Source organism: Platichthys flesus, chromosome 19 (genome assembly GCF_949316205.1).
Source record: "Platichthys flesus chromosome 19, fPlaFle2.1, whole genome shotgun sequence".
NCBI classification, from domain to species: Eukaryota; Metazoa; Chordata; class Actinopteri; order Pleuronectiformes; family Pleuronectidae; genus Platichthys; species Platichthys flesus.
Genome location: NC_084963.1, coordinates 6,607,116 through 6,631,825, shown reverse-complemented (window position 1 = coordinate 6,631,825; position 24,710 = coordinate 6,607,116). Strand labels below are relative to the sequence as shown.

The 24,710-nt window shown below is 41.8% G+C and overlaps 1 protein-coding gene across 2 annotated transcripts; it reads right to left on the bottom strand.

Annotated features, from left to right (window-relative positions):
- Positions 1–23,482, bottom strand: atp2a2b (ATPase sarcoplasmic/endoplasmic reticulum Ca2+ transporting 2b). 2 transcript variants are annotated; one of them, XR_009924694.1, is made up of 24 exons: positions 22,859–23,482; positions 22,515–22,532; positions 22,316–22,398; positions 19,406–19,510; positions 17,184–17,322; positions 11,186–11,266; positions 10,298–10,383; positions 9,593–9,748; positions 9,343–9,484; positions 8,911–9,077; positions 6,279–6,367; positions 6,079–6,181; positions 5,852–5,983; positions 5,639–5,758; positions 5,306–5,524; positions 5,071–5,194; positions 4,722–4,933; positions 4,372–4,592; positions 4,077–4,279; positions 3,782–3,867; positions 3,532–3,665; positions 3,108–3,225; positions 526–2,627; positions 1–148 (listed from the first exon to the last, which is right to left on the bottom strand). XR_009924694.1 is itself a non-coding variant. In XM_062412473.1 (23 exons), exons 1-23 carry the CDS (start codon positions 22,974–22,976, stop codon positions 2,355–2,357), a joined length of 3,129 nt encoding a protein of 1,042 aa, XP_062268457.1. In that variant the 5' UTR covers positions 22,977–23,482; the 3' UTR covers positions 1–2,354. The 2 variants fall into 2 exon arrangements, 1 of the variants encoding a protein (XP_062268457.1); XM_062412473.1 differs by having other exon boundaries at positions 1–2,627.
- Between the last annotated feature and the right edge of the window lie 1,228 nt (positions 23,483–24,710).

Here is a 24,710-nt window from a genome sequence, read left to right as displayed (position 1 = left end):
TTTTTGGAATGGTACACACACATACTGCTGGTCATCATGGTGTCAGAGGTGTGTGAAGTTTAAAGTGAGCACAGACACCAAATGGTCGGATGACTCCAGCCTCGGAGCCCACTCTTTTAATTTTGTAAAACTTTTTATGAAAGCCAACCTAAAGGGGGAGAGAAAACAGGAGTTAGTACAAAACACATTGTATAAACAATTAAAAAAACGTTTCTACCATATTATAAGAAACAGGATTTCGCTTTGTGATTATATGCAAAGTGTCAGAGTGGTGAAAAGAACAGCAGACGGTGACATTCACAGTGGAGGCATGTGATCGACATCCAGCCCAAGTTTCGCCACTTCTAAGGATTGACAACCATTAATGCACTGGGAGATAGTTTAAACTCTCCTCTGTGACTCTGATACCTTTAAGTTACCTGGAAAACATAATTTCCCTAAAAATGACAAATCCATTTCTAGAAGTTTGTTCTTGTTCTATGGTTTTGACGTAACAATTAAGAAATGAAAAAGATGGATACTCACTCAAGTGACAGGGGAGCCGATGGAAAGCATTGAGGGAGAAAGCACACGGTTGTTGTTAAGTGTAACACAAACACACGGTGCAAACAAACCCAGGCTTCTGTCACCCCAAACACATGCTTATTTCGACAAGAGTGTGTGTGTCTTTGTTCCTCACACTTGTAGAAATGTCCATACATATGGGCTCTGATCCTACATGAATACACACACACAACCAGAGTATGGTAGACCTAGCACCTCTACATTTTAAAGCCTTTAAGTCAAATACACACGTGATCCGTTTCACTGCTCTGTTAATTTCCCCGTCCCGTCATGTGGTGCCAAGAAAACTGAAGCAGTCATATTTCTGAAATGATCTGTATTCAAGTATCATATGCACATACAAAAACACTGGAATGCGATTAATGTGGGAAACCATTCATCTGGCCTCATGAATAAAGACAGAAACACTTTGATTCAAAGGGTTCAAGAGTGTATTTTTTTTTCATTGAAGTAAAAAAACAACATTTTTGTGTTCTTATTTGCAATCCAAGGTCATTTGGAGCACTTCTATTAGTTTTCTTAAGATTTTTTGAATATCATCGTCCTTTGAATCAAAACACCATGGAGATGGTTATTAACATAAGACATCCCCATTCAGTTCTGTCTCCAAAGCAAAAAACACAAAGTTAATGGCCAAAAAAAAAAAAATCATCAATACAAACAATATATATCCTTAAAAGTGTTAGAGTGGAGGAAGATTGTGTTCTTTGTTTTCTGCACAAGAAGCAAATCGGGGCACACCTCAGATGTTACGCTTTGAGCATTGAAGAAACAAGCATCTAGAGATGAGCGGAAAGAAATTCTTTTGTCATATTGAGGTAGCTGTGCTCTGCCCAGTGCAGAAAAACTGGCTTATTTTTCAAATTATAATCGTAAAAAACCATCCATGTAGTTAATTTACACTCTAACAATGGGAAAAGGAGGGGGACATGTACAATTAAATTAGAAATGAGAAACCATATACAGTTCATGCTTGGTCATGGGACATGCGGCCTTTGCTTTCCAGGATTCGTTTTTTTTTGTCTTTTCATTTAAGTGGAGCATCTGAACGTTCACTCCCAAACCTCCCCCCCACCATCATGTGTCGCACGCAGGTCGTCCTCTCAAAGAGTTCTCAGTTTGTACTGAAGACACAATGGTAAACATTAGAAAATAAATCAAGGCGGTATGTCTAAGCCACGCTGGTCAAACAATTTACAAAGCCATTTAAAACAAAAAAAAGTTGCATAAAATAGTGTTCATTCTCTGTACAGATCAATGATTAACTGGTATCTTAAATTTTCTTTTCATGAGGGAATCTTAGCGAGAACAATGTGCTGTTGTTACTGTAGTGACATAAGACATAAGATATTTCCAAAATCCTTAAAAATATAAACCTCAAGAGGCAATATTGACAAAGAAAAAAAAAAAGAATGGCGACAGTATATTTCCTTCATAACCAGCAACAAAGTCCACAGCTACACGAGTGATGGTCTTCTGACACTCGCATTTAAAGCCTCACCCGTTCAAAGATGCTATACCGACTCAAAACAGGTTACTTCTCAATGTTAACACCTTATATTAATTGTTTCGTTTTACGTGTTAAAGTTGGTCCTTCTCGTATACACGCGGCAGGCACGCACAAAAACTCAAGCACTACAAACGCGCACACACACTAGCTATGCACATGTGGGAAAGGCAGAGAGGGAGGAGAGAGGGGGGAGGTGGAGGGAGGAGGAAAGAGTGACGTGATGGTGGTAAGGAAGGGGAGGGGGAGGCGCGTGGAAAGGTCGAGGTTGTGCTCAAGTCAGTCAGGACCAGAACATGTCGGCCATGTTAGTGTCGGCGCTGTAGATCCAGACGACCAAGGGGAGGGAGAAGGCCACGAAGGACCAGGAGATTCCCTCCATGCATGCAGACAGCGAGCAGCCTTTGGAGCTGGCAGGCTTCTCCAGCTCTTTACCCGGCTCCAGGTAGTTCCTGGCGGCAAACTTGAGGATCTCGTCCAGTAGAATGACAGGCAAAGACATCTTGAGCACCATCACCCACTGTATCAGGTTCAGAGGGGTGATCTGGAAGATGATCTGGAGAGAAGAACGCAAATATGAAGTGCAAAACTCTCAAGTTCACTTTCTTACAAAATCAAATAAATAAAACAACTACAATAATTTAACACTAAATAACAGCTTCGGTGCTTAATACAGCAAAATACTCCGGCTTCAAACTCGTCATCGATTGTCTCCCCTCCCCTGAGGAGAGGTCATCCACAATTCCAGCAGATGACCTTGACTTAAGGTCAACACAAGAAGTCAGACACGGATCATAATATCTATCCCACATGTCCTTTAGGCATTTAGTTCCCAGGTTGAGGGAGCTACTAGCTGTAACTGTAACTGTAGGCTGACACTACTAATGCCAGTCATGTAGTGTTTGTAGCAGCCAGTGTTATGCAATGCTAACTAAACACGAGCAGAGATGTTTATGCTGCCTTTAAGCAAAGAAACCATTTTGGTAAAAGACTGTGTTGACATTCAGTCCGGTAGGTAAAAACAAATATTTCTTACTGGAAGAGGCTCCACATAGAGAATGAGGAAGTGAAGAGACATGGACAGGCATATGGCTCCCAGCAGCCACACGTTCTCCCAGGGAGGCATGCGCAGCAGGGACTGGTTCTCTGACACACTGGGACACAAGGACAAAAGAACATGTTTATTAAAAACTTACGCAAGAGACCTGACTCACGAGTACTTCAATGTTTGTTTTTATGATTGTGTGTGGAAGAGGGAATTAAGACCTGAATGTTTGAGCACACACTTGAAGTTAAACAAACCATCAGTCAAAATATGCAGCATATAAACGTGTAAAGATGTGAGGTTCAGCTGCTCACTCCTTCTGGGATATTGTATTTATTTCTGCTTTCTATAGAGATAACCTGCTGAACATATTGAACACGTTAATTATGAGCTAAAAGATGCCTTGCTCACTAACCTGTTCAGGGCATTGCACATCTCAATGGTGACCAGCACAGACAGAGCCATGGTCATGGGGTAAGGGGACTCAAACACTTTACAGTCCACACCCTGGAAGTCTGGATTCTCTGGACCACACTGAAGGAAGTGGCTCTGTAAGAAGCGGAAAAAGGAGTCAGTATTTTTTCGGGGAGAGGGCGGGCACAAAGATCGAGTAGTTCTTGTGTTCAAGTGCTTTGAATTAAGAGTTGCTTTGTTGTAGTTCGTACCAGGTGGTAGAAAGTAACTCTTGGTCCATCCTCGGCAGCAACGAACCACCAGGCGGCAGCACCAACAGTGGCAGCGCCCACATAACCTGGAGGAGGCAGAGCAGGGATTAACACATGCACACAGACTGAAGACGGCAAGCTGTGACTACATAAAAGCATTTACAAGTGACTACCAACAATAATTCATCATTCATATCATGCTAATTGGAAGGTTTCACTTGTTGAGACAACATAGTAAAAAAAAAAATCACGGTGTCAAGTTTCCTTTTACAGTTAATGATCCAAGTTTCCTTACATCCAATAGCTAGGTATCTGAAGAAGAGCCATCCGGAGATAAGTGGTTCGCGGGCGTTACGTGGGGATCTGCTCATGATGTCTAGGTCCGGTGGGTTGAAGCCCAGAGCGGTGGCGGGCAAACCGTCCGTCACCAGGTTGACCCAAAGCAGCTGAACGGGGATGAGAGCTTCAGGGAAGCCCAGAGCTGCGGTGAGGAAGATACTACACACAGAAGAGGGCATGGTGTGTGTCAGACGGCATGAGTCATACAGAGGATCTGTGCGAGTGTGTTTGTGTAAACTACTCATCCTTACCAGACAACCTCGCCCACATTCGAAGAGATGAGGTATCTGATGAACTGTTTCATGTTGTTGTAAATGGCTCGGCCTTCCTCCACTGCAGCTACAATGGTGGAAAAGTTGTCGTCGGCCAGCACCATCTCCGAGGCGGACTTGGCCACAGCTGTGCCGGAGCCCATGGCAATGCCGATCTCAGCCTTCTTCAGGGCAGGAGCGTCGTTTACACCATCACCGGTCTGAGGGGAAGAACCATCACCTTACGTTTCAGCATTTTAGATCCAGCTAAATGTTAGTATTTATCTATACCAGCTACATGTTTGTGCTAGAGACAATCATCAAGGAGTCAAAAGCTTCTCTTCTCTCACCATAGCTGTGATCTCATCATAGGACTGCAGGAACTCAATAATCTTGGACTTATGTGAAGGCTCCACACGAGCAAAGCAGCGAGCCTTGATCACAGCTTCTCTCTGTGCAACAGGGGACAGATCATCGAACTCCCTGCCGGTGTAAGCCATGCTGGAGACGTCATCCGTCTCACTGAAAATGCCAATACGTCTGCAGATAGCCACCGCCGTGCCTAAAGTATAAAGGAGAGGACAACATTTACTTCTTAAGGCTTCCTAGAAATGAACATATGTACTTAACTAGGTTATTTGAGCAATTCTCTTTTGTAATGATAATGTGTTCTCTTATTCTCTGGGCAGACTCCCTCACCCTTGTTGTCTCCAGTGATCATAATAACTCTGATGCCTGCAAGACGGCAGAGTCTAATAGAAGCAGCCACCTCGGCTCTGGGAGGATCCAGCATGCCCACGCAGCCGACAAACGTCAGATCAGTCTGGGTGATAAGAAAAAAGATAAATAACTGCAGTTTAACAAAATCCCAGCAGATAATGAACCTGGAGACCGAGTGTTTCCAGGGACTCGATCAATCATTCTCAGCTCTTACCTCATACTGAACAAAGCGGGTGGCGTCTTCTAACACCATTTCTTCTTTGCTCATGGGGTTGTCTCGGGTGGCCAGAGCCAGACAGCGCAGGGTGTCTCTTCCAGTTCCATATTCCCTGATGACCGACAATATCTTTTCCTTGATGCCAGGGGTCATTGGCACCTTGTTGTTGCCAACACGGACGTGTGTGCACCTGTCAATCACACCCTCGGGTGCACCCTATGAAAACGGAAATTAAAATGAAAGTCAGTGAAACATTTCCGGTGTAAAAATACTTGAGGTGTAGCAGGAATAATATTTTTAAAAACTCTTTGGGATGTGTCCATGTCTCACCTTAACAAACATCTTGCTAGCAGAGGAGCGGGCTTTATTTGGAGTGCAGTACACAGACATAGACTTCCTGTCTCTGGAAAACTCCAAGGTAAACTCTTTCTTCATTAGCTGCTTGATCACCTAAAGGTACAGAAAAACAACAGTGATTAGAACTCCTTTCTCCTATAGTGAAAGAATGATAAAGAGACTTGGAGGAGCTGAAGGTTTCCGTACAGAATTACAGGCGTTGGCTCTCTCAATCTTGGACAGGCCTTTGACGTCCGTGTCAAACACGTTCATCTTCTCCACCAGGCACGTGAGAGCCGTCTCCGTGGCCTCACCAACCTTCTCAAACACACCTTTAGCCTGGAGAGGGACATATGCACACCAATGGTTATTTCAAAAACAGGAACGTGGAGGTTTTTGTTTCAGGTAACATGCAAAAACTATTCGCTGCCAACCTCGTTAAAGTCCAGTGAGGAATCATTACAGAGAGCACAGATAGAGGCCAGCTCCACCAGGGTGTCGTACTGGGAACATTTGGCTGGCTTGCCATCATGGAACCTAAAGAAAATACAGGTGTAGAAATAAGTTATTGAGCCACAAATGCACAGTAGTGTACATAATTTTTTAACATACAAGGTCCAGACTGAATACTCACACTTCTCCATCTGGGGCGTATGTGGAGCCTGTGATTGTGAATTCGTTGAGAGAACAGTGCTCCCCCTCTGCTTTGTCGAGGGTAAACATCTAAAAAATACAAAAGTTGAAAAGAAACTATTAGTACGCAACACATTATACATTCACTGTCTCTGTGTCTTAAGTCAATGGCTGAGAGGCCCTGCATCCAGCAGGTGGCAGCAGCCTCCCATCCACAGGGAAGAGATCTGACATCTTGAGAGGAACTGAACATAGAACAGGGTGAAGCAATGAAATGCTGAGGCAAAGCAGATATGTACTGTGGTGGAGGAGGGGGTCCATAAATGTCATCTTACAGCAAAGCAGATGCAGATTTCCTCATGAATACAAGCCGGACTGAAGTGAATCACTCTGAGGAAAAGGTTTGACCTTGATTATTGTAATATCTTGAGTGAGGGGACTAGTTATGTCACTTTTTTGAATTTGAATAGGAAAACAACAAAATAGGTGTTTTGATGTTATATCATTAATCGTTTCATTCCTGCATGCGAAGCACCACATGAAAAAAATCGAGAGGGTCATGAGAGAGACGCACAAGGGATGAAAATAGAAATATCTGAATAGAGCGATGAGCTTGCATTATGGCTGTACTCCCCTCCGGCACCGGCAAGACTTCAAAAAGCGGTGATGTCAATTGTGGTCTGTCCCACAACACCAAAAGTAAGATACTAAATAGAAACATTCAGTCACTTAGGAAAACTCGTTTTAATCCGGTCTTGTTCCGACATGGAGAAAAATTGGATGTTAAAGATGCATCAGGCACAAATGTCTGTCTGGTGAAACAAACACCAGAAAAAAGAATCCAATGGTTTCCATAAATTACTGAATATAATGTTAATGTACAGGGAGAGAGAGAGAGAGAGAGAGAGAGAGAGAGGGAGAGGGAGAGGGAGAGAGAGAGAGAGAGAGAGAGAGAGAGAGAGAGAGAGAGAGAGAGAGAGAGAGAGAGAGAGAGAGAGGGAGAGAGGGAGAGAGGGAGAGAGGGAGAGAGAGAGAGAGAGAGAGAGAGAGAGAGAGAGACTTTAAATGCAAGGTCAGTTATGCAACTCTACTGCTGGTTCTGCTGCAAGTGACTAACTACTGCATACTGATCAGCATGCTGCCTGAACAAGAAGGGAGAGCGGAATGAGGAGGGAGGAGGAGGGAGGAGGACGGAGACAGAAGACCGACAAGATAAACGCCTGAGGAATAATACGGAGGACGATGGAGACATGGAGCTTAAGCGAGGAGGAGGGTAAACAAAATAAAACAAAGACAATTACAGGAACAAAAGGAACAGGGAGGCAACGCTACAGGGGTAAATTATATACATTAAATAGTTCATTTAGTGAAGTTAATCGTGCTAATGTGGGATGACAAAATAAATATATACACACACAATGAGTACTTTTGATGTTAATTCATCTCTGCCTTTGGAAGAATAAATCCTGTTTCTTCCTTTACTAGCTATTTGACGTCAGCAGCGCTCAATAAATCCTTTCCGTCAGAAAAGGGCTGTGACGTCTGTATTATTACTCAGAACAATTTACAGATGAAAAGTTCTCATATGCCTGGAAAGGTGTCAGGCTTTATTCTTTCCATGTATGGCAACAGTTCTTTTAAAATCATATTCATTTTTGTTCCAGTTGAAATGATGCATTCCCTGTGCACTGCGAACTGTACCCGTTCCCTGAGGAGGATGGAACCTGGGGTCAACACCCTTTAGTGGCTATAACAACCTAAATACTAATTACTGGGTTACAGACAAGAAACTGTTAGGAAACCTTGTATTGAATTTAGCATGAGAGTTCCTACTAACGAGTGTGTCATGGTCGCATAAAGTCCACGTCCAACACAGCAACTTCTGTTTGAATCACTCGTGAGTGAGACTGGGATCGTGCTCACTGTTTGTTATTTTCTGTCTTTATATTAATCATTTGTTTAATGACAATTAAAGTTAAATTTTGATCATATCAACCAGTTAATATGTTAATCAGAAACTCTCAGCTGTTGCGGTGCAAGTAGACATTGACGTTTCTTGGCTCTACTAGCTGCAGCCTAACATTTACACGGTTTACATGTTGTTAGATAAGATAATCAATGTCCGCTTCATTTCATGAACGGAGCTGAAATTTGAAGGTTAATGAACCGACTTTAAATTACTGCTTTCCATAGCAACAGTGCCCTACGTGGGTAAATAAAGGATTTCTGTGTAACAGTTAAATGCATAGAACCATTAACCTAGGCCACTAAACTGGACAAACCTTTGATTTTGAAACATTAAGGTATAATTCACTTGTATCATTTATGAAGATTTCGATGATATGTTTAGTCAAGACAAAATATATCTGGTAAACTTTTATGGAAATTGTAATCTTAATTTGTTAAAACTGCCTATCTTTAATATTTTAATCTAACACGAGATTGTTTAGACCATACCAGACCATAGCTTCTAAAGCTGGCAGGTTAGTTTGGTTCATTCCATAACCATTTCAAATGAAACACAGTATTTTATTCTCTATATTGTGGTGTGTGGTGTATATATAGATTTATGATGACAATTCCAAAAACAAGAGGTTTCTGGTTTCTCTTAGACTCAGCCACGGTTTTCTTACCCTGCACACAGACATCTGATTGGTGGTCAGTGTGCCAGTCTTGTCGGAGCAGATGACAGATGTGCAGCCAAGGGTCTCCACAGAGGGCAAGCTGCGGACAATGGCGTTCTTCTTAGCCATGCGGCGTGTTCCCAGCGCCAGGCAGGTCGTGATGACAGCAGGCAGACCTGGAGAGAGACGACAACAAAAACGGATGAGAGGAGATTAAGGACAAACAACAGTGGAGCTATATGGTTATCTGAAGACATTAATATTAATTTTACTCAAGTGGTGAAACAACTATCCTTTGTCCCTCGAGCGTGAAATACAATTTTTTTTTCTTTTTCTAAACCATCTGTTCAGCAGTCTGAACAGAAGAATAATAATGGAGCCTCTCAGGGCAAACACTGTGTCAAGGACATGGCTGCGTTTGTGTAGCTCTCCAGCGCTCACCCTCGGGAATCGCAGCAACCGCCAGAGCCACCGCGATCTTGAAGTAGTAGACAGCGCCGCGAATCCAAGAGCCTCCATGGACGGGATCATTGAAATGTCCAATATTGATGATCCACACAGCGATGCAGATCAGGGTGATGACCTGAAAATTAACATTATCCATTTATTTTTCTACGGTTGTTTTTAATTAACATTTTGAGGACAAAAAGTGAAATAACAAGTGGGGGATTCATCTATCATCACTAATAACCTTGGATAGTTGCTGTCCGAATTCATCAAGCTTCTGCTGCAGCGGTGTGCGCTCCTGCTCCGTTGCTGCCATCTCATCTCGGATTTTGCCGATCTCTGTGTTGCCAGCTGTGGCCACCACCACACCGACAGCTTTACCAGCTGCGATGTTGGTGCCCTGTGAAGCAGCGACAGAGGAAAACAAAACATTCATTGAGCCTCTTGAGATATGGGAGAAACTAGTTAAACAACATATCTGAGGAATGTGTCTCAAAGGAATTACAACATGCAGCAAGAATAAACACGCAGTGAAAGGGAATACGTCACTTTCCTAATCAAATTTTTTAGACCCAGGGTATTTGCCTGAATGCAAATCTATTTTGTTGTTGAAGGTGTTCAGCACGAAAATCCTTCAACAAATTAAATGACTAAACAGCAGAAGACACTTCATCTGTTCAGACATGCCCCGTTTTGTATATTTCTTTATACAAGACAGAAAAAAATAAGGGACTGAATAGATAATTATTTGTTTTCCAATTTGATGTCATTCTAAAAAAGAGAGTGGATGTGAGGCAGGATGGTGAGATGAATAACAAAGGTGGAGGAGGATGGCAAAACGTTGCTGCCTTAACAGGTGTTGTCGGGCTCAGAGAGAGGATTTTCTTTTTACAATAACAAACCATAAAACACAACTGAGCAGCGGAAAACTGTCTCGAGAGTCACTCACAGAGAAGAGCATGTTCTTCTTGTCCTGGTTAACAGCACGTGGGTCGGGCACAGGGTCAGTGTGTTTGATCACAGACACGGACTCTCCTGCAGGAAGAGGAAACAAAGCATGAGAGGAGCGAGCGATGAGAAAACACCTACACAAGGAGAGCAAAGTGGTAGCTGAGATGTTTTGGTACTCTGGGCAGATATGTGTGGAAAAGGCTTTGCAGCTGACTGAACAGGCCTGACAATTATCAAAGGCCGCTGCCTTTCAAAACACTGTATCTGATGCTGTGTTTCCACCGTGTGTGTTTGTGTAATTAACTGTGCAAGGCCTGTGCTGCAGATAGAGGAAGACAGGGAGCTTTTGACGGGCGGCATGGCCATGAATGGGGAATGGAAGAGGGGAAAAATAGCAGAAACTCTGAAAATATCCCCTGGAATTTGCTTCCAATTAAGGCAGCAGAGCAGGACAAGAGTTTTAAGGACTTGATTCACATAAACCCCTTCTACCGTGCATTAGACATCCTTCAGTGTTCCCTGACTATTTTCCATTTACCTCACAGGCCAATTATCCATCAATAGATTAATCTATTTTACATTAACTTTCATCTGGCTCTCTTGTTTTGCTTAGGTGTTGACTGCGCAGCCATGACTGCAGGGTGTAATGAGATCATCTGCATGGAAAGGAAGTGGCAAAGTGCTTATTCTTTTGTGACTGGGTTGATCAGAAGAAACAAGTTGCTGCAGATGGAGGCCAAGAAACACAGATTATACAAGTTTTTAAAACTAAGCTATAACAGGAAGAAGGAAAAAAGGCCATATGATGCTGAGGTCAGTTGGCACAGAAACATGATCCGACTGAGGCTGAAACAGAGAAATAAGCTGTAAGTATAAATGGTTTTACCTGTAAGAATGGATTGGTCTACCCTCAGTGTGGTCGACTTGATAGAAGTCAGCCTGATGTCTGCAGGCACTTTATCACCAACTGTGGAGAGGAACAGAAATACAAAAGGAAATGACTAAGTACCTCTTAACAACTTAAAAGCATCTTTAAATGACAACTGATCATCACGTAAGATGAGAGTTGGGTTTAATGAAGAGAGAAAATACTTTAAGACAAAAGCAATAAACAACAAATCACCACACAGACGCTTAGATCGAAGAAATTCAATCCACCGCTTTGTTTTTCCAGCTAAGGCCTCTCGGGAGTAATAAAACAATCAAACTCATGTTATTTGTTTGGGGAGACGCTGAGAGTGAGAGGAATGCATCAGATATTGTTAATGTTCAGCTCATCTCCTGCACAAATAGATTGCTGCTCATTTTTTCCCCACTAACAAGAGGCTTTATCGATCCCTTGTAAAACAAACATAAACGTGGATAAACACCAGATTCCAAACAAGTGTTTATTCTGCAGAAAACAGATGAAGCACTGATGTTTAACAGCTTTGCTGAAAATAGGGGAATCAGAGAGTTTGACTCCTTTGACTACGTGCGCTGTTCTAGTCGGATGTGGAGAGATAGAAAAGGCTGATAATGAAACTTTCAGCTTTGTGGTTTGATTGAAGTTTAAAAGTATTTAAAACTCAAACCACTTTGTGCACATCTGCTTTCAAAAATGTATTCATACTACCACCAGTTTGTAGCTGAGATTTGCAATGAGACTAAATACAGACATGAAGTTTTGCATTTCTTAACATCCATGATAATTGAAAAAGCAACTGAGAAAATTAAAAAAGAACATGACGTACATTTAAGTCTTTTCTGCTCCCTGTACAATACTCTACAATATTAGTTAGACAAGTGACAGGTCCCCATTGCACCCAGAAACAATGTGACGTTTTAATGAAAAACTAAAGCACAGTGGAAAATTCCACTGTTGCACCAAAATGAAACATTACTTTCAGTTTACAGTAAGAGTCTGAAAGGCTGAAGGCAAAGGCAATATAAAGTGATGACCCAGAGGCTCTTAAGAGATCCCTCTGTGGACAGTGGTGACAGACATGTAAACCAACCCGAGGGCCTCTGCGGTGCCCTTCTGAGTGGAGAGGAAGAGTCAAGGAGGGGGGAGGGGAGGAGGAGAGAATGGGAAGAGGGATTAGATGAGTCCGGCGAAAACACACTGTCCAAAAATGGGAAAACTATTTTGATCAGTTACAAACGAGCTGCTGGATTTGGGGGAGGGGATGCTGATGATAAAAAGCGAGGAGAACCCGCTTTACGTAATTTGTATTGAAATAGAAACAGAGTGATGTGTCCTTGTTTAAAGATTGTTCATTCATCCCTCCCATTCTCAGGAGTTTATGGCAGCGTTCAGCTATTAATACAGCCTGAACAGAGCAAACTCTACACAAGAAATGTGTAACCAATAAAACTTAAGCCTCGCTGAATCGTTTCACATTTTGCCTGCACTGTGAAAATAATTATCTTGTTACTGTAACGAGTGGTAATGCGGAGCTCATGATGAGTGACATTGCTTCTGAACTTAACTGACTTGTATGACCAAATTTGGTCTTCGAGGTGAAGAGAGGCTGTCAAACCCACTTCATCACCTGTCTCCCTTCAAACTACATGCCCCTTTAACATACAGGAGAAAGTGGAGGAGAGGAGGGGGGGACCCAGGGGAGACGAGTAACCTGGTCTGGCAGACATTTTTAATCATTAAGGGCGTCCAAATAAACCTACTTATTTTTGGAATTATAAACCCATTATGTTTCAACACACGTTAAAGATGTTCCAATACCAGCATAAAAAAAAAAAAACTTAGATACTGACACAAATGCCTCGACTATATATATATAAATACATACAGCTGCAATTGTTAATGTCTGAAAATTACTTTTATCATTTATTAATGTTGCCAAATAGGCAGAAATAACCAAACAGTTATTTTGCAGCTTTCTGTATACCCAGAATTCACAGCTGTTCCAACTGAGAGTGGCAGTATCCTTTCGTTTCATCTTACAAGAGATGCTCTTTTTAGCTCAAACTTTCCTGGGAAACAGTAAACAGCCTCTGGGACCTTCCCTCCTCTCATGTGAACAAAAGGGCTATATCTGTGTTATCTGCTCCCTTGAGTGAAGAACAAATGTCAGACTGCATACTCTTGAGTGATAACACCCCATCTGCTTGTAAAGACTCAAGCTGTCTTCAGACTCTATCCAGGATCTGCAGCCCCTCTTTTCTCCCTGTTATCCTATCCATGGACCAAACACCTACACCAGTGTGACGGAGAGTGAAGTCTTAACTCAACAATCTCAGGAAATGTGAACTGCAGATACAACTATCCCATATAACATAGTTTAAAGTCAAGTCAACATCATAACATGGACTGGAGCATTTTAAATTAGAGATATGCTAACACAGCACCCAACTATTCATCATGGGGGGTCTAGTGAAAATTTAGAGGCCTTAAGGGAGTTGTATATTTTCTCTCCCAGTGACTGAGCCTTGCTGATGTGTTAGCACGTAGGCTCACAGCCTTCTGGGACCTTTCATGAGGCCCTAAAGCCCTCGAGAGACTCATCTTATGAATGGAAAAATCCCAAGACCAAACATTTGCATGCACCAACATACTGTATGCCAAATCATTTCGGTATCCATGCTGTGAGAGGACGAAGGTGAAACAGACAGGCAGCAAGCGACAGACAGAGACAGACAGCAGACTATCGTACTGTCTTAAACTTAAGAGGAACTCTGGCCATGCAGCAGTCTGGAGGACAAATTATTTATGAGTCTGAATGTGAACCCTTTCTAAATGTTACATCCTGTCTTTCTGCCAGAAACCCTAAACCCAGAGCATGACAGACCCATAACCCACGGACAAAAGAGCTGGTTATTCACTTATGTGATACACATCTAGGTTTAAATTCAACTACCAAGCGTTAATCAAGCAGGAAAGAGAGCAAGTGGGGAAAGACAATCTTTATTCCTTACGCAAAGGACGTTCCTGCTACAGGGGTCAAGGGCATCACTTTGGCAGCTAAGAACCTCTAGCTCAAAAAGCCACTGCCGGCTGAATCAAAAGCAAACTAAAGGGGGATTGTCAGACGTGTCTTAGAGTGCCGGCCAAAAATAGACCCAGTAGTTTCACAAAGCGCATTTTTTAATGAAATGTCACAATAGACAGGATGCGGTGTTAAACTGAGTCATGGGTAACGCACGCAACATGATGAAAGCATTAATGTAGAGAAAAATGACAAACTCTCCCTCTAAAATGAGTTGAAGTGTCAAAATCTGTGGCAGAAAAAAGCCCCTAGAAGTTAACATTTTCAATAGGGCCGACTGTGATGGGACCAGTCAGCTACCACACGACCAGTTAAGTAAACGGTATAAATGTTTAAAATACACAAGACAGTAGGTGGACTTCAGTTCAGGAGACTTAATAGGGATGTAACGTACACAAGTTACAAATACTTAACCTTCACTAACAGACCATGGGTAAATTCTATTTAGGTCAATTTAAATTCAACATCATGTTTAATTTCTTCTCCCCTCGCACTATTAATTAACTTTACAGTCAACTGGACTGGAACTTTTAGAATGCACCAAATTGACATGCATCCTAAAGAGCATTGTAAAGACTGTGTTTGATGGCCATTTGCTAAAGGCAGACACGCAAAACTCTGCCACAAAAGGAAGCTGGTGTGTCACTTAATGCTTTGGCCCAAAATTTAGACTCTTGCTATGAATCTGCGGTATCAATGATACCAAATGTATATTGCAACAAAACCAACTGTTTTCACAACACAGCCAAAACACTAAAATGTGACACGCAAGCAAATACACCAAAGTAAACATGTCGCAGAGGAAAATCTTTATAAGCTTTTAAGACAAGAGAGTGCATGTTTGTTGGGTATAACTTTTTAGGTCTAACATAGTGTTCCACTAACCACTTAACCACTACTCAGATGGAGAAGCCCTGCTGGTGACAGCCAATTATCAGAGCTCCAGATCTAAAAGTACTCCCAGGATATAAACATACGCCTGGTCTGAGAAGACACTTTGCAGCCTGGCATTACACACATTCATCATGAGGCTGCACACAGCAACTCAGCGGTTTCCCCACCACAGATAACACAAACACATGCACACATGATTTTTAGGATAAATAAATGGAGCTAAGCAAGCTCATTACATTTTGAGGCAGATCCATACTGTGCAACTTAAATCTGTTAATCAGCTCCATCCCCATCTCTTATGTGACCGCAGTGGCCCATCCATCTTTTCTTTTTACTGCAGACAGTAAATCAGAAACTACAACTGTGTATATAAGGCTGATGGGTTAGTTTGAGTCAGACACTGTCCTGCTAAAACATTTAAGTTGGCACACCGAATTACCCACGTGCCTCTGAATAGGGCATAATAGTATCTGGAACACAGACAGCCGGTCTGAATGTCAAGTGCAGCAGTCAGAGCTGAGATGTAGTTCTGACAGAGAGGAACAAGAGCTGGAGGCTTGTTGTTCACTAAATAAAGAATTAAAAGCTCACAGGATTTTGGGGTACTGTCTTTCATAATCAGATTCCATCTCCAATTCCTTTCCAACCTTGGTTCAGATTATTGTTTAATTGGAGTAAGAAAATGCAGCTTACACAATTTCACTTACTTTGGATATTGTCCGTTCAAGACTAATTGATAATGAGGCTTTTGGTAAAAAGTTGTTTGTGGGTTCCCATGTTTATTGCTCAGGGTTTTAAATTTGTTTTTTTCTTGGGCTGAAAGTGTGAACATTAGTCTCTGTAGTGCTACAACAAGCTGCAGACAGTGCTTAGTCATGTTTGACAGGCTTCCTCAATTATCTTTTTTGTACAGTATTTGTTGATGCTTAACTAAACTTAAGCACTAGCGCTTATCTGCCATATTGTAAACATTTCATACAACCACTGATGTCAGTTATTTGCGATGCAGACTAAAGAACAGAAGGCCATTGTTTTAGAGTGGCAGAGTGACCTCACTGATGTTGTCTTGTGTCAACATATAAATGTACAAGATCTCTTTGTCATGAATTAATCCTTCACTTGAGTTCTCAAAATAAGAGCCACTGCGAGATCTAGAGGGTTAGGGTTAGGGGCAGAGGAACCTGCAGAGTGAGTGTATCGGGCACAGGTAGCTGTGGACCTGAACTCTGGATGAATCTGTAGTCGCTGGCTTTTGTTTCACATCTCGTGTCAAAAAATACTGTTGCACATTTCTGATCCATTGTTATTGTTTGCATGTTAACTATATTATGTGAAAATCACTGTCAATCCGAACATCTCATCAAAACCTGTTCAATCCCTGGCCATTCGAAAACTCCTTCAGAAATAACAGAATATTATTTTTCTGTGACTCTTTCCCAAAGTTGTTTAATTTATGACAAAGAAATTGGATAACTTTGTCATTAAGAGACACAGAGAACTAATGAATGAAAGAAGACCAATCAAAGAGAGAAAAGAGGCCAAGTGACAGACCCAGTGAGAAAACAAGAGAATTGAGGAGCAGTGACGCAAAAACCATAAACACATGTGGCCCAGTCCAAGTTGAGGTTAGCCAAGAAATGTTCAGGAACAGACTGGACCTCTGCTCTTGTATTGCATAACTGCTTTTCTTTCCCGGTGCAACAATTAGTTGGAAATTGTCATGGGAGATGAATAGGATGAGAGATCAGCTGTGTGTGTATTTGGACTGCGTGTAGCGTACGTCACAACACTGTGGATGTTTACAGAACTGTTATGCAGCTCTTTCAGTCACCGATGGAATCTGCGTGTTGAATAACATCGACTCATGAGGCAGAAAACATTCATCCCAGACTTCTCCAGTGGATTTTGTTGTCGTTTTGCCATCATAACTTACAAGCAAGTTAAAACATTCAGAGTATTAGGTTCATCCTGTCTGAGTAGTGCAATATCTTTCAGTCTTACCTGCCACCTCCACGATGTCCCCAGGCACTAAGTCCCGGGCCTTGATTCTCTGGACACTCTTCCTGTCCTGGCGATACACCTTCGCTATCTCGGGCTCATACTCCTTGAGCGCTTCAATGGCATTTTCTGCATTTCGTTCCTGAACAGTAGAAGTAGGATTAAAGGTTAAAAATAAGTTCATTCCATACAAAGACAAACCATAATATAAGACAGGGGACAGATGAAAAGAAAGATCTTAACAACTGTGTCCCTAGATACCAAGTTACAGCCAAGTTATTAGGGGCTGACCTAGCCTAATCTTTACACAAGCAAAAGGACAAATAAAAAATAATCTCTGTGCACATCATGACACGGTTTGGGAGAGACGAGGGAGAAGGATGTAAACATTGGGTTAATTTATAAAAGTCTCAACAGGAAAAACACACCCATCAACCACATTCACTGATGGCTCAGAATGAACTTTATCAAAACAAGCCACAACAGAAAATCCGGCAAAGATGCTTTGGATTTAGCCTTACTTCTGACTTTTCTTTAAATTACAGGAGAAATATTTAAGTATTTGTTTAAAATATTCCAAAGATAAAGGTAATCATCAAAACTCGAGTATCACTTTATAATCGTATTCCTCTTCATGCCGTGGTTCATCTCCTACAGTTCCCGATACTACCCGATTGGGTCGACTGGGTGTGACTTCATCTTTGTCAATGTATTAATAGAACAGTCACTCAGATTGCAAAGGATAAGAGGAGTAAATTTCCCTATTTCCAATGATACAGGTATGCTGCCCCCTAATTGTCTGGTGTATGAATTCAATAGTGTTTCTGGCCCATGGCCCCTTAAATCACACGTATTAGCCTGAAAAATGTATCTTGTTTGTCCAAATTTCCCCTGCCTGACTGATTTGTCTCAGATTGGAGAGGTTTGGTGGCAGCTCACAGCATGGTGGCCAGGCAGGCTGCACTCACCCGGACATGAGAAGACAAAGAACACAAGCCCCGGGCATGGTGGGCTTTTTTAGGAGATAGCATCGGTTGACACAAAGCTTTAAAATGGCTGCCAGCGAAGGTGAGGGTTTACAGGGTTAAAGGAGGCTGGAGAAGGCATGGAAAACTACAGTGTTCAATTCAAAGGAAGGCTATTCTAAATTCAAAACAGGTATGGCCAAGTCAACAGCAGTTACCTCCTCCACTTGTGCATCAGATAGACTTTGTTTGCATAAACAAAGACAAACAGTAAATTGCTTGACAACTCGCCATTGACAAGCAGCATTTTCCGTAATTTACGAGTCACACGATGCAGCAGAGATATTGAACGTACCAGGTCTCATCTTTGAGATTAAGGGTGTGTAATTTAAAAGCAGGGTGATTGTTCTTCAATTGGTATATTGGGGGATTAATCCCAGGGGACATTGCACAAGCAGAGATCCACTTTTGACCTCGGACCAATGTAATAAAAAAACGCCTTAATGGATGCTTATAGACCCCAGCCTATGTTAAAGTGGGAAACAAGGGATGTATTTTGCACATATAATAAACTTATCATAGATCAAACACCAGATACAAAAAAGAAAGGTATCAGGTAATTGATATAAAGCTGCATTTATGAGATCTACAAATTACATTTATCAACCAGACATTTGAAAAAACGTATCAGGATCCACTGGGTCACTTTAATTCGATTGGCATGGGTACCAGTCTAAAAAGAAAAGATTCATTTTTATGTTAGCCTGGACTCACAACTGTTGCCGCCTTTGCTTCCTGACTATAACTAAGGAGCATGTTGACAAATCAATACGGCTTCTCAAAGGAACTGACACTGTAAATCCCCAGGGAAAGCTCGGACTCAGCAGGCCCGAATGAACAGAGGCAGAGATAGAGTTCCTCGCTAGAGATATTTCATTCTGGCAGACCAAATATGGCCCAGATCAGTTAAAGGGTAAATGCTAGAGTTTCTCTGAAAGGGTAGGGTATCAAGTGAGGAGGAAGTGGGGCAACCTGGGTTTCATGTGTGTTTACCCAAAGGAGCAAATAGGATGTGTGCTGTATCCTTGGCCTGAATGGGACACTTACATTTTAAATGTCTGTCTTTCGTGATAAGAATTTAAGTAAAGACAGTTCGTTTACCCCTTCAGTAGGAGGCTGATAACCTTTGTGCATTCCCAAATATCACCATGGAAAAAAAATACTGCACGGATGCTTAACAAAAAGCCAAAGTGTGTTTACCTGCCAGACTCCCACAATAGCATTTGCTATGAGAATAAGTAGGATAACAAAAGGCTCCACAAACGCTGTAATGGTTTCTTCTCCCTCTTCAAACCAGGCCAGCACCTAAAAGACAGAAAAGAAATGTACAGTTAAATTCAATACAAATAACTGCTAATACTGAGATACAGGGAGCACAGAAGTTCCAACCTGAGGTAACTGCACGCATGAAACTAACTAATACGCTTGTTTAATGACAACACGAAGAGGTCTTTGCTGAACAGTTATTGACTTGTGTCACATCATTATTGTTGCATTTCTCCAGGGGACAAACCTGGCGTCAGCTACGCCAGGAGCGTTGTAAAACACTCATTTGTAAAGTATGGGAAACGTTCACAGGCTTTGAAAAATCAATTGTGGAGCTCGATTTCCACAGAATATGAAATTTGAGCTACTTAATACAACAGATATTTCTTAAATCGCCACAGCACGCAGCAGATAACATCCGTCCACTGTGGGCCACCACTGTACGTCATCCACATGAATGGAACAAAGAGGAGGTAGAAAGGTCAAAGCTATTTTGAACTAATTGTGCATTTAGTGATGTGGGAGAACTAGATTTCAAAGTATACTTATCCCCAGCCTTCTTATACAAACAATAACTCAAAATTAGTGAAACTATATTCACTTCTGTGGGATTATATGTCCTATCATAATGACCAAAGTTCTTAGAATACAATTCAAATACAGTATATGAAAAGTGCCAGATTGAATAGGTTGAAAGACATATAGCATTGAATATAAAGTAGTCACGTTCAAAATAACATAAGTTTCAGGTGGCTCCAAGTCATTACCATTCATTTGATGCGTAATTTCATGTTTGTTTTGGTATGATAATGCCATTCTTCCCCACGTGGCTTTATCAACCACATTTCTAAAAGGCGACGTTGTGCCAGACCTCACTTTGACTTTGCCATATTTGGCATGATGATTTTGAACATCTAAAAATCATTTAATAATTCATAATAAATATCAAATAAGCCTCTGCCAGTAATACAGAAACTAGCCCCAGTGTGCTGAAAGAAAATTATGTCAGAGAGACCGATAGTGTAATAACCACTTTGTCCTCTTTTAGAATATGTGCCAAGAGTTAATTGTGTCAAATGAAATGCCACCCAACCCCCACCCACTACTCGAACCTATTTAAGAATGGCCAACTTAATGTAAAATTCAGTTCAAGCAAACTAAATAATTTGCGTTGTACACATTAAGTCCCCCGAGCAACTGAATGTTAAGTCTAAAGAAATGTTTGTCTATGCCTTTGTACTTGAAATAAATCTCAATGCACAAGCTTGTGTGATTGAGAGCGTGCTGCTCACTACATCTTTTATTTTATACGCTTTGCAATCATAGCCGGATGTCGTCGCAGTGACTTGAGAATGGAAAACAGGGCCACAGGAGTGTGAGTCTGACACGGTCACATAACTACACTGACGATAGCCACTTACTACAAATTATGAGTATTCATTTGTGGCACTGTCATGCTGTTCACAATAATATAACCTGACCGTCACACTAGTATTGAGATGTCTTTTAATGGAATTTGGTTGCAGTAGCAAATTAACACCAAGATATTCAAGCAGAGAGAATAACTACTCGGGTGTCTGTAGCTTTCCCTCTTAAAACACACATGCTCATGTTAAAGTAACACGTTTATGTGACAAAATTATCTGTTTCAACATGTCATTGTTTCTTTTTAACTTTGGACGACTTTACTCTCGACATGTTGACATAATCTCCATGAAACAAGAGGCTCAAAGTGGCTGCATTAGTTTGAGGTTTGTTAGAAGAACAAGAGCATATTTGCTCTGACAAAGTAGATTAAGACTAAAAATTCTGTAAAAGATGATCTGGGTTTTGTCCCCGGACAGATTCTGGGAACCTTTCTCTTCAACTTTGTACAAGTTTCTTTCAAAGCTGTGCTCTGCACTGACTCAATCAGAAAAGTACTATATACACTATGTAAGCTGACATAGCTGTGCGGGGAGAAAATTAAAAAAATCATACCCACTGGACTGATCAGTGTAACTGTGAAAAGAAAGATGGTGGTGGTGGAGAGAGACAATGTACAACTGGCAGAAGGCCACGTTTCTATTTCTTTTAATCCCACTCCACACTGAATATTCTATTTTGAAAGATATAAAACAGGCTCATCTATTTAAGATCTCAGAGTGATTCACCCTCTCACTACTGCAGCACTAAAACACTGTTCCTGCACTCAGCTTATCTTGAGCGTTGGCACTTATATGAGCGTGACAACCGGCTCACAGACCATTACTACTTATCTTGATTAATAAACATGTACAGCACGAGTAGACACAAGCACAAATTAAATACAAGGTATTTAATTAATTTTGCGAAAACTAGCACTCACCCGAAAAGGGGTGGGACAAAATATTGACATGTCATTGTTTGTTCATCATGACTCATGAAATTTACGATATCCTGGTGTCAAAGATCAACATCTATATAGTTTAGACTTATATCAGATTATGGTCATTTCAAATTAGAATGACGGCATATGTAGAGATTGAGAAGTAACAATTCGTTTAAGACTTAAAAGACGACAAGATGAGACTAAATGCACACGGTTCTAACTCAGTTTGTGTCAAAGTGTGAAACTTAAACCAATTTGCAGTGAATAAATACACAAAACCCACAATTTATATTCTATCCAAAATTAAGACAGATATCTTGATGTAACGTTATGGTTGTCTTGGAGAATATATATTTTTATGGGGGGGGGGTTATATTGTTCTCCTGGGTCATGTATTGCGCTTCATATTGTGAGTGACGCTTTTATCCCCACCCCCATATCCCTACATGACAGTTGAATTGACACTGAGCAAACCACTGGTGCGTTATACTTACAAAGGATATGCAGGCAGCGAGTAAAAGGATCCTGACAAGCAAGTCTTCAAACTGTTCCACCACCAGCGACCAGAGAGATTTACCTGAGAGAGTTTCATTCACAGAAAAATACAAGTGAGTCATTGACGAATGCATGAATGAAAACAGGTGACTCCTTGCATATATTTATATATAAATAAATATTAAACTGTGCACTCACCCTCTTCAGCTGGCAGCTCTGCAGATCATCCCCCCATTCAGATCAACGGGCAAAGAAAGAAAGAAACATGGACACGCAGTTAATCAAAAGTTAAACCACTGTGACGCCGCAGCGGTGGAGGATCACACGTGTGAGATATAAAGAAAGATGGTGCGTCAGTATACGAGTCAGGACACGATTTCAACACCCACATCGTGACGCGACCAACCGCTTCTCCTCGGGATCCGTGGCCCGTGCGTGCATGACACCGGTGTGTGGTGTAGGGGGGGAGGATAGACAACAGCTAGGCTACTTGTTTTCGAACAAAATTCCCCCCCCCGGGCTGTTACCCATCTATTTCTTACCGTTTGGTCCGAAGCGCTCCCGCTGCTTCTTCGCCTGCTCGGAGCTCAGGCCCGTGCTCTCGTTCACGTTGAAGAAGCTGTAAACTTCCTCCACCGTCTTCGTGTGCGTGTTGTCCATGATGAACGACACACGGCGTCGCTTCGCTGCTGCCGACCTCGACCGGTCCCCTCCCGTGTCGCCCCGCGTGGGTTTTAAATAAATTACGTGGAGTAAAACAGGAAGTAGTAGTCTAGCGACGTGGGTTCGCCCCCCGCTGCCGCTGGTGTTGTGCTGTTGCCGGCTTCAGCTCGGCGTGCAGGTGCCCGGCGAGCGGCTCCTGAGCTAACGGTGGCTAACAGGCTAACGCTAGCTAACCGCTGGGATCCGCTTGAATTCACCGGCTGAGCTGAGCTGCTTTCACCGACTGGCTCATATCAACACCTCGGTCTCGGCCGGTTGTTTCAACGACTTCCTCTTCTTGTGCTAAGCGGCGACACTTGGGGCAGTTTCGGTCCAGCTCGATGGTTCTAAACATGTGGCGGAGTCGCAGTTCGATTCGCGTTCGCCCGTTCCGCCTGTGTGTGCGTGTGTGTTGCAGGATCTCCAGCGTCCTCCTCGGCAGCAATCGCGCGTGTCCGCTGCAGATCTCGCGTGCGTCGAATGCGGTGTTCGGTGTCCGCATGTGGAACCAGCTGATTGGTCGGACATACCGGAAGTGTGTCTCTCTCGCTCTCTCTCAATCGCTCTCTCGCTGTCTCTCTCTGTCTCTCTCTCTCTGTCTCTCTCTCTCGCTCTCGTGTGCGCGCGTGGTGCCATTCATTTATATGTCCCATTTACAAAAATGTAAATATGTTATGTATATTTCTATCTTCACAGCAAGAATAACGTAGCCCACAATTAAACCAACTATATATTTAAAAAGAGCATGTGATGTAAAATGAGATGAAAAATATACAGAATTCAAAATATAAATTGAATGTAAAACAATACAAACGTAACTGTAATGTTTTGTATCATGTATGTATTTTTATGTATGTAACATCATATGCAAGCGTATAACACTCTGACACACTGTTTAAAGACAGAATATTGTTTTTCTTTTGTCCACTGACATTGGACGATCCCTCAGACATATCTGGTGTCGCTGAATAAAGAAGTTCACTCTCCAGCGGTTACCACACTCACATGCTGCTTCATTAGCCAATTGGTCATCTAATCTTGTCATATATAATAATACCTGCGTCCACAGGGTCCAAACCAGCTCTGTTACTTTAATATGTTAGCTACATTTTGCTTATTAAGTATCGTTATGGAGTGTTTTTACATTGTTTATTTGTAGTTTTACTCAAGTAAAGGATCTGAATACTTCTTCTTCCATACACATGCAGCCCATGTGCTCAGTTACAGAAGAAGAAATATGCTTAAATTACTATAATTCACAACAATTCAACACAAGAAAACTGTAAAACCAAGGCAAACCTCATGAGCTTCTTATTTTTTTTCTATATTGTTTTATACAATTTAGGATGTTAATATATCCCAAACCCCCCCCCCCCCCCTTTAAGCCATACCCATAATTTTTTTGTCTTTGTCAATGTCATAGTGTCTTTGAAAACCACCATTCTCTGTTGGACTGACAGAGCAACCAGGCCTGTGTTATAACACAGTCAGCCTTATCATCGCCACTCTGGCCTTTCATCCATCCTTTTTGCACCATGATATCACTATAGTTTCAAGAAAATATGAAATGGGAGAATGATTATAATCTAGGGAGCAAAGAATCTTTTAAACAGTGTAAATGAAATTCCCCAGACAGTGAGATATCTTCCGTGTGGCATGAGTTGCAGCCCACACTATCTGCTGTCTATCTGA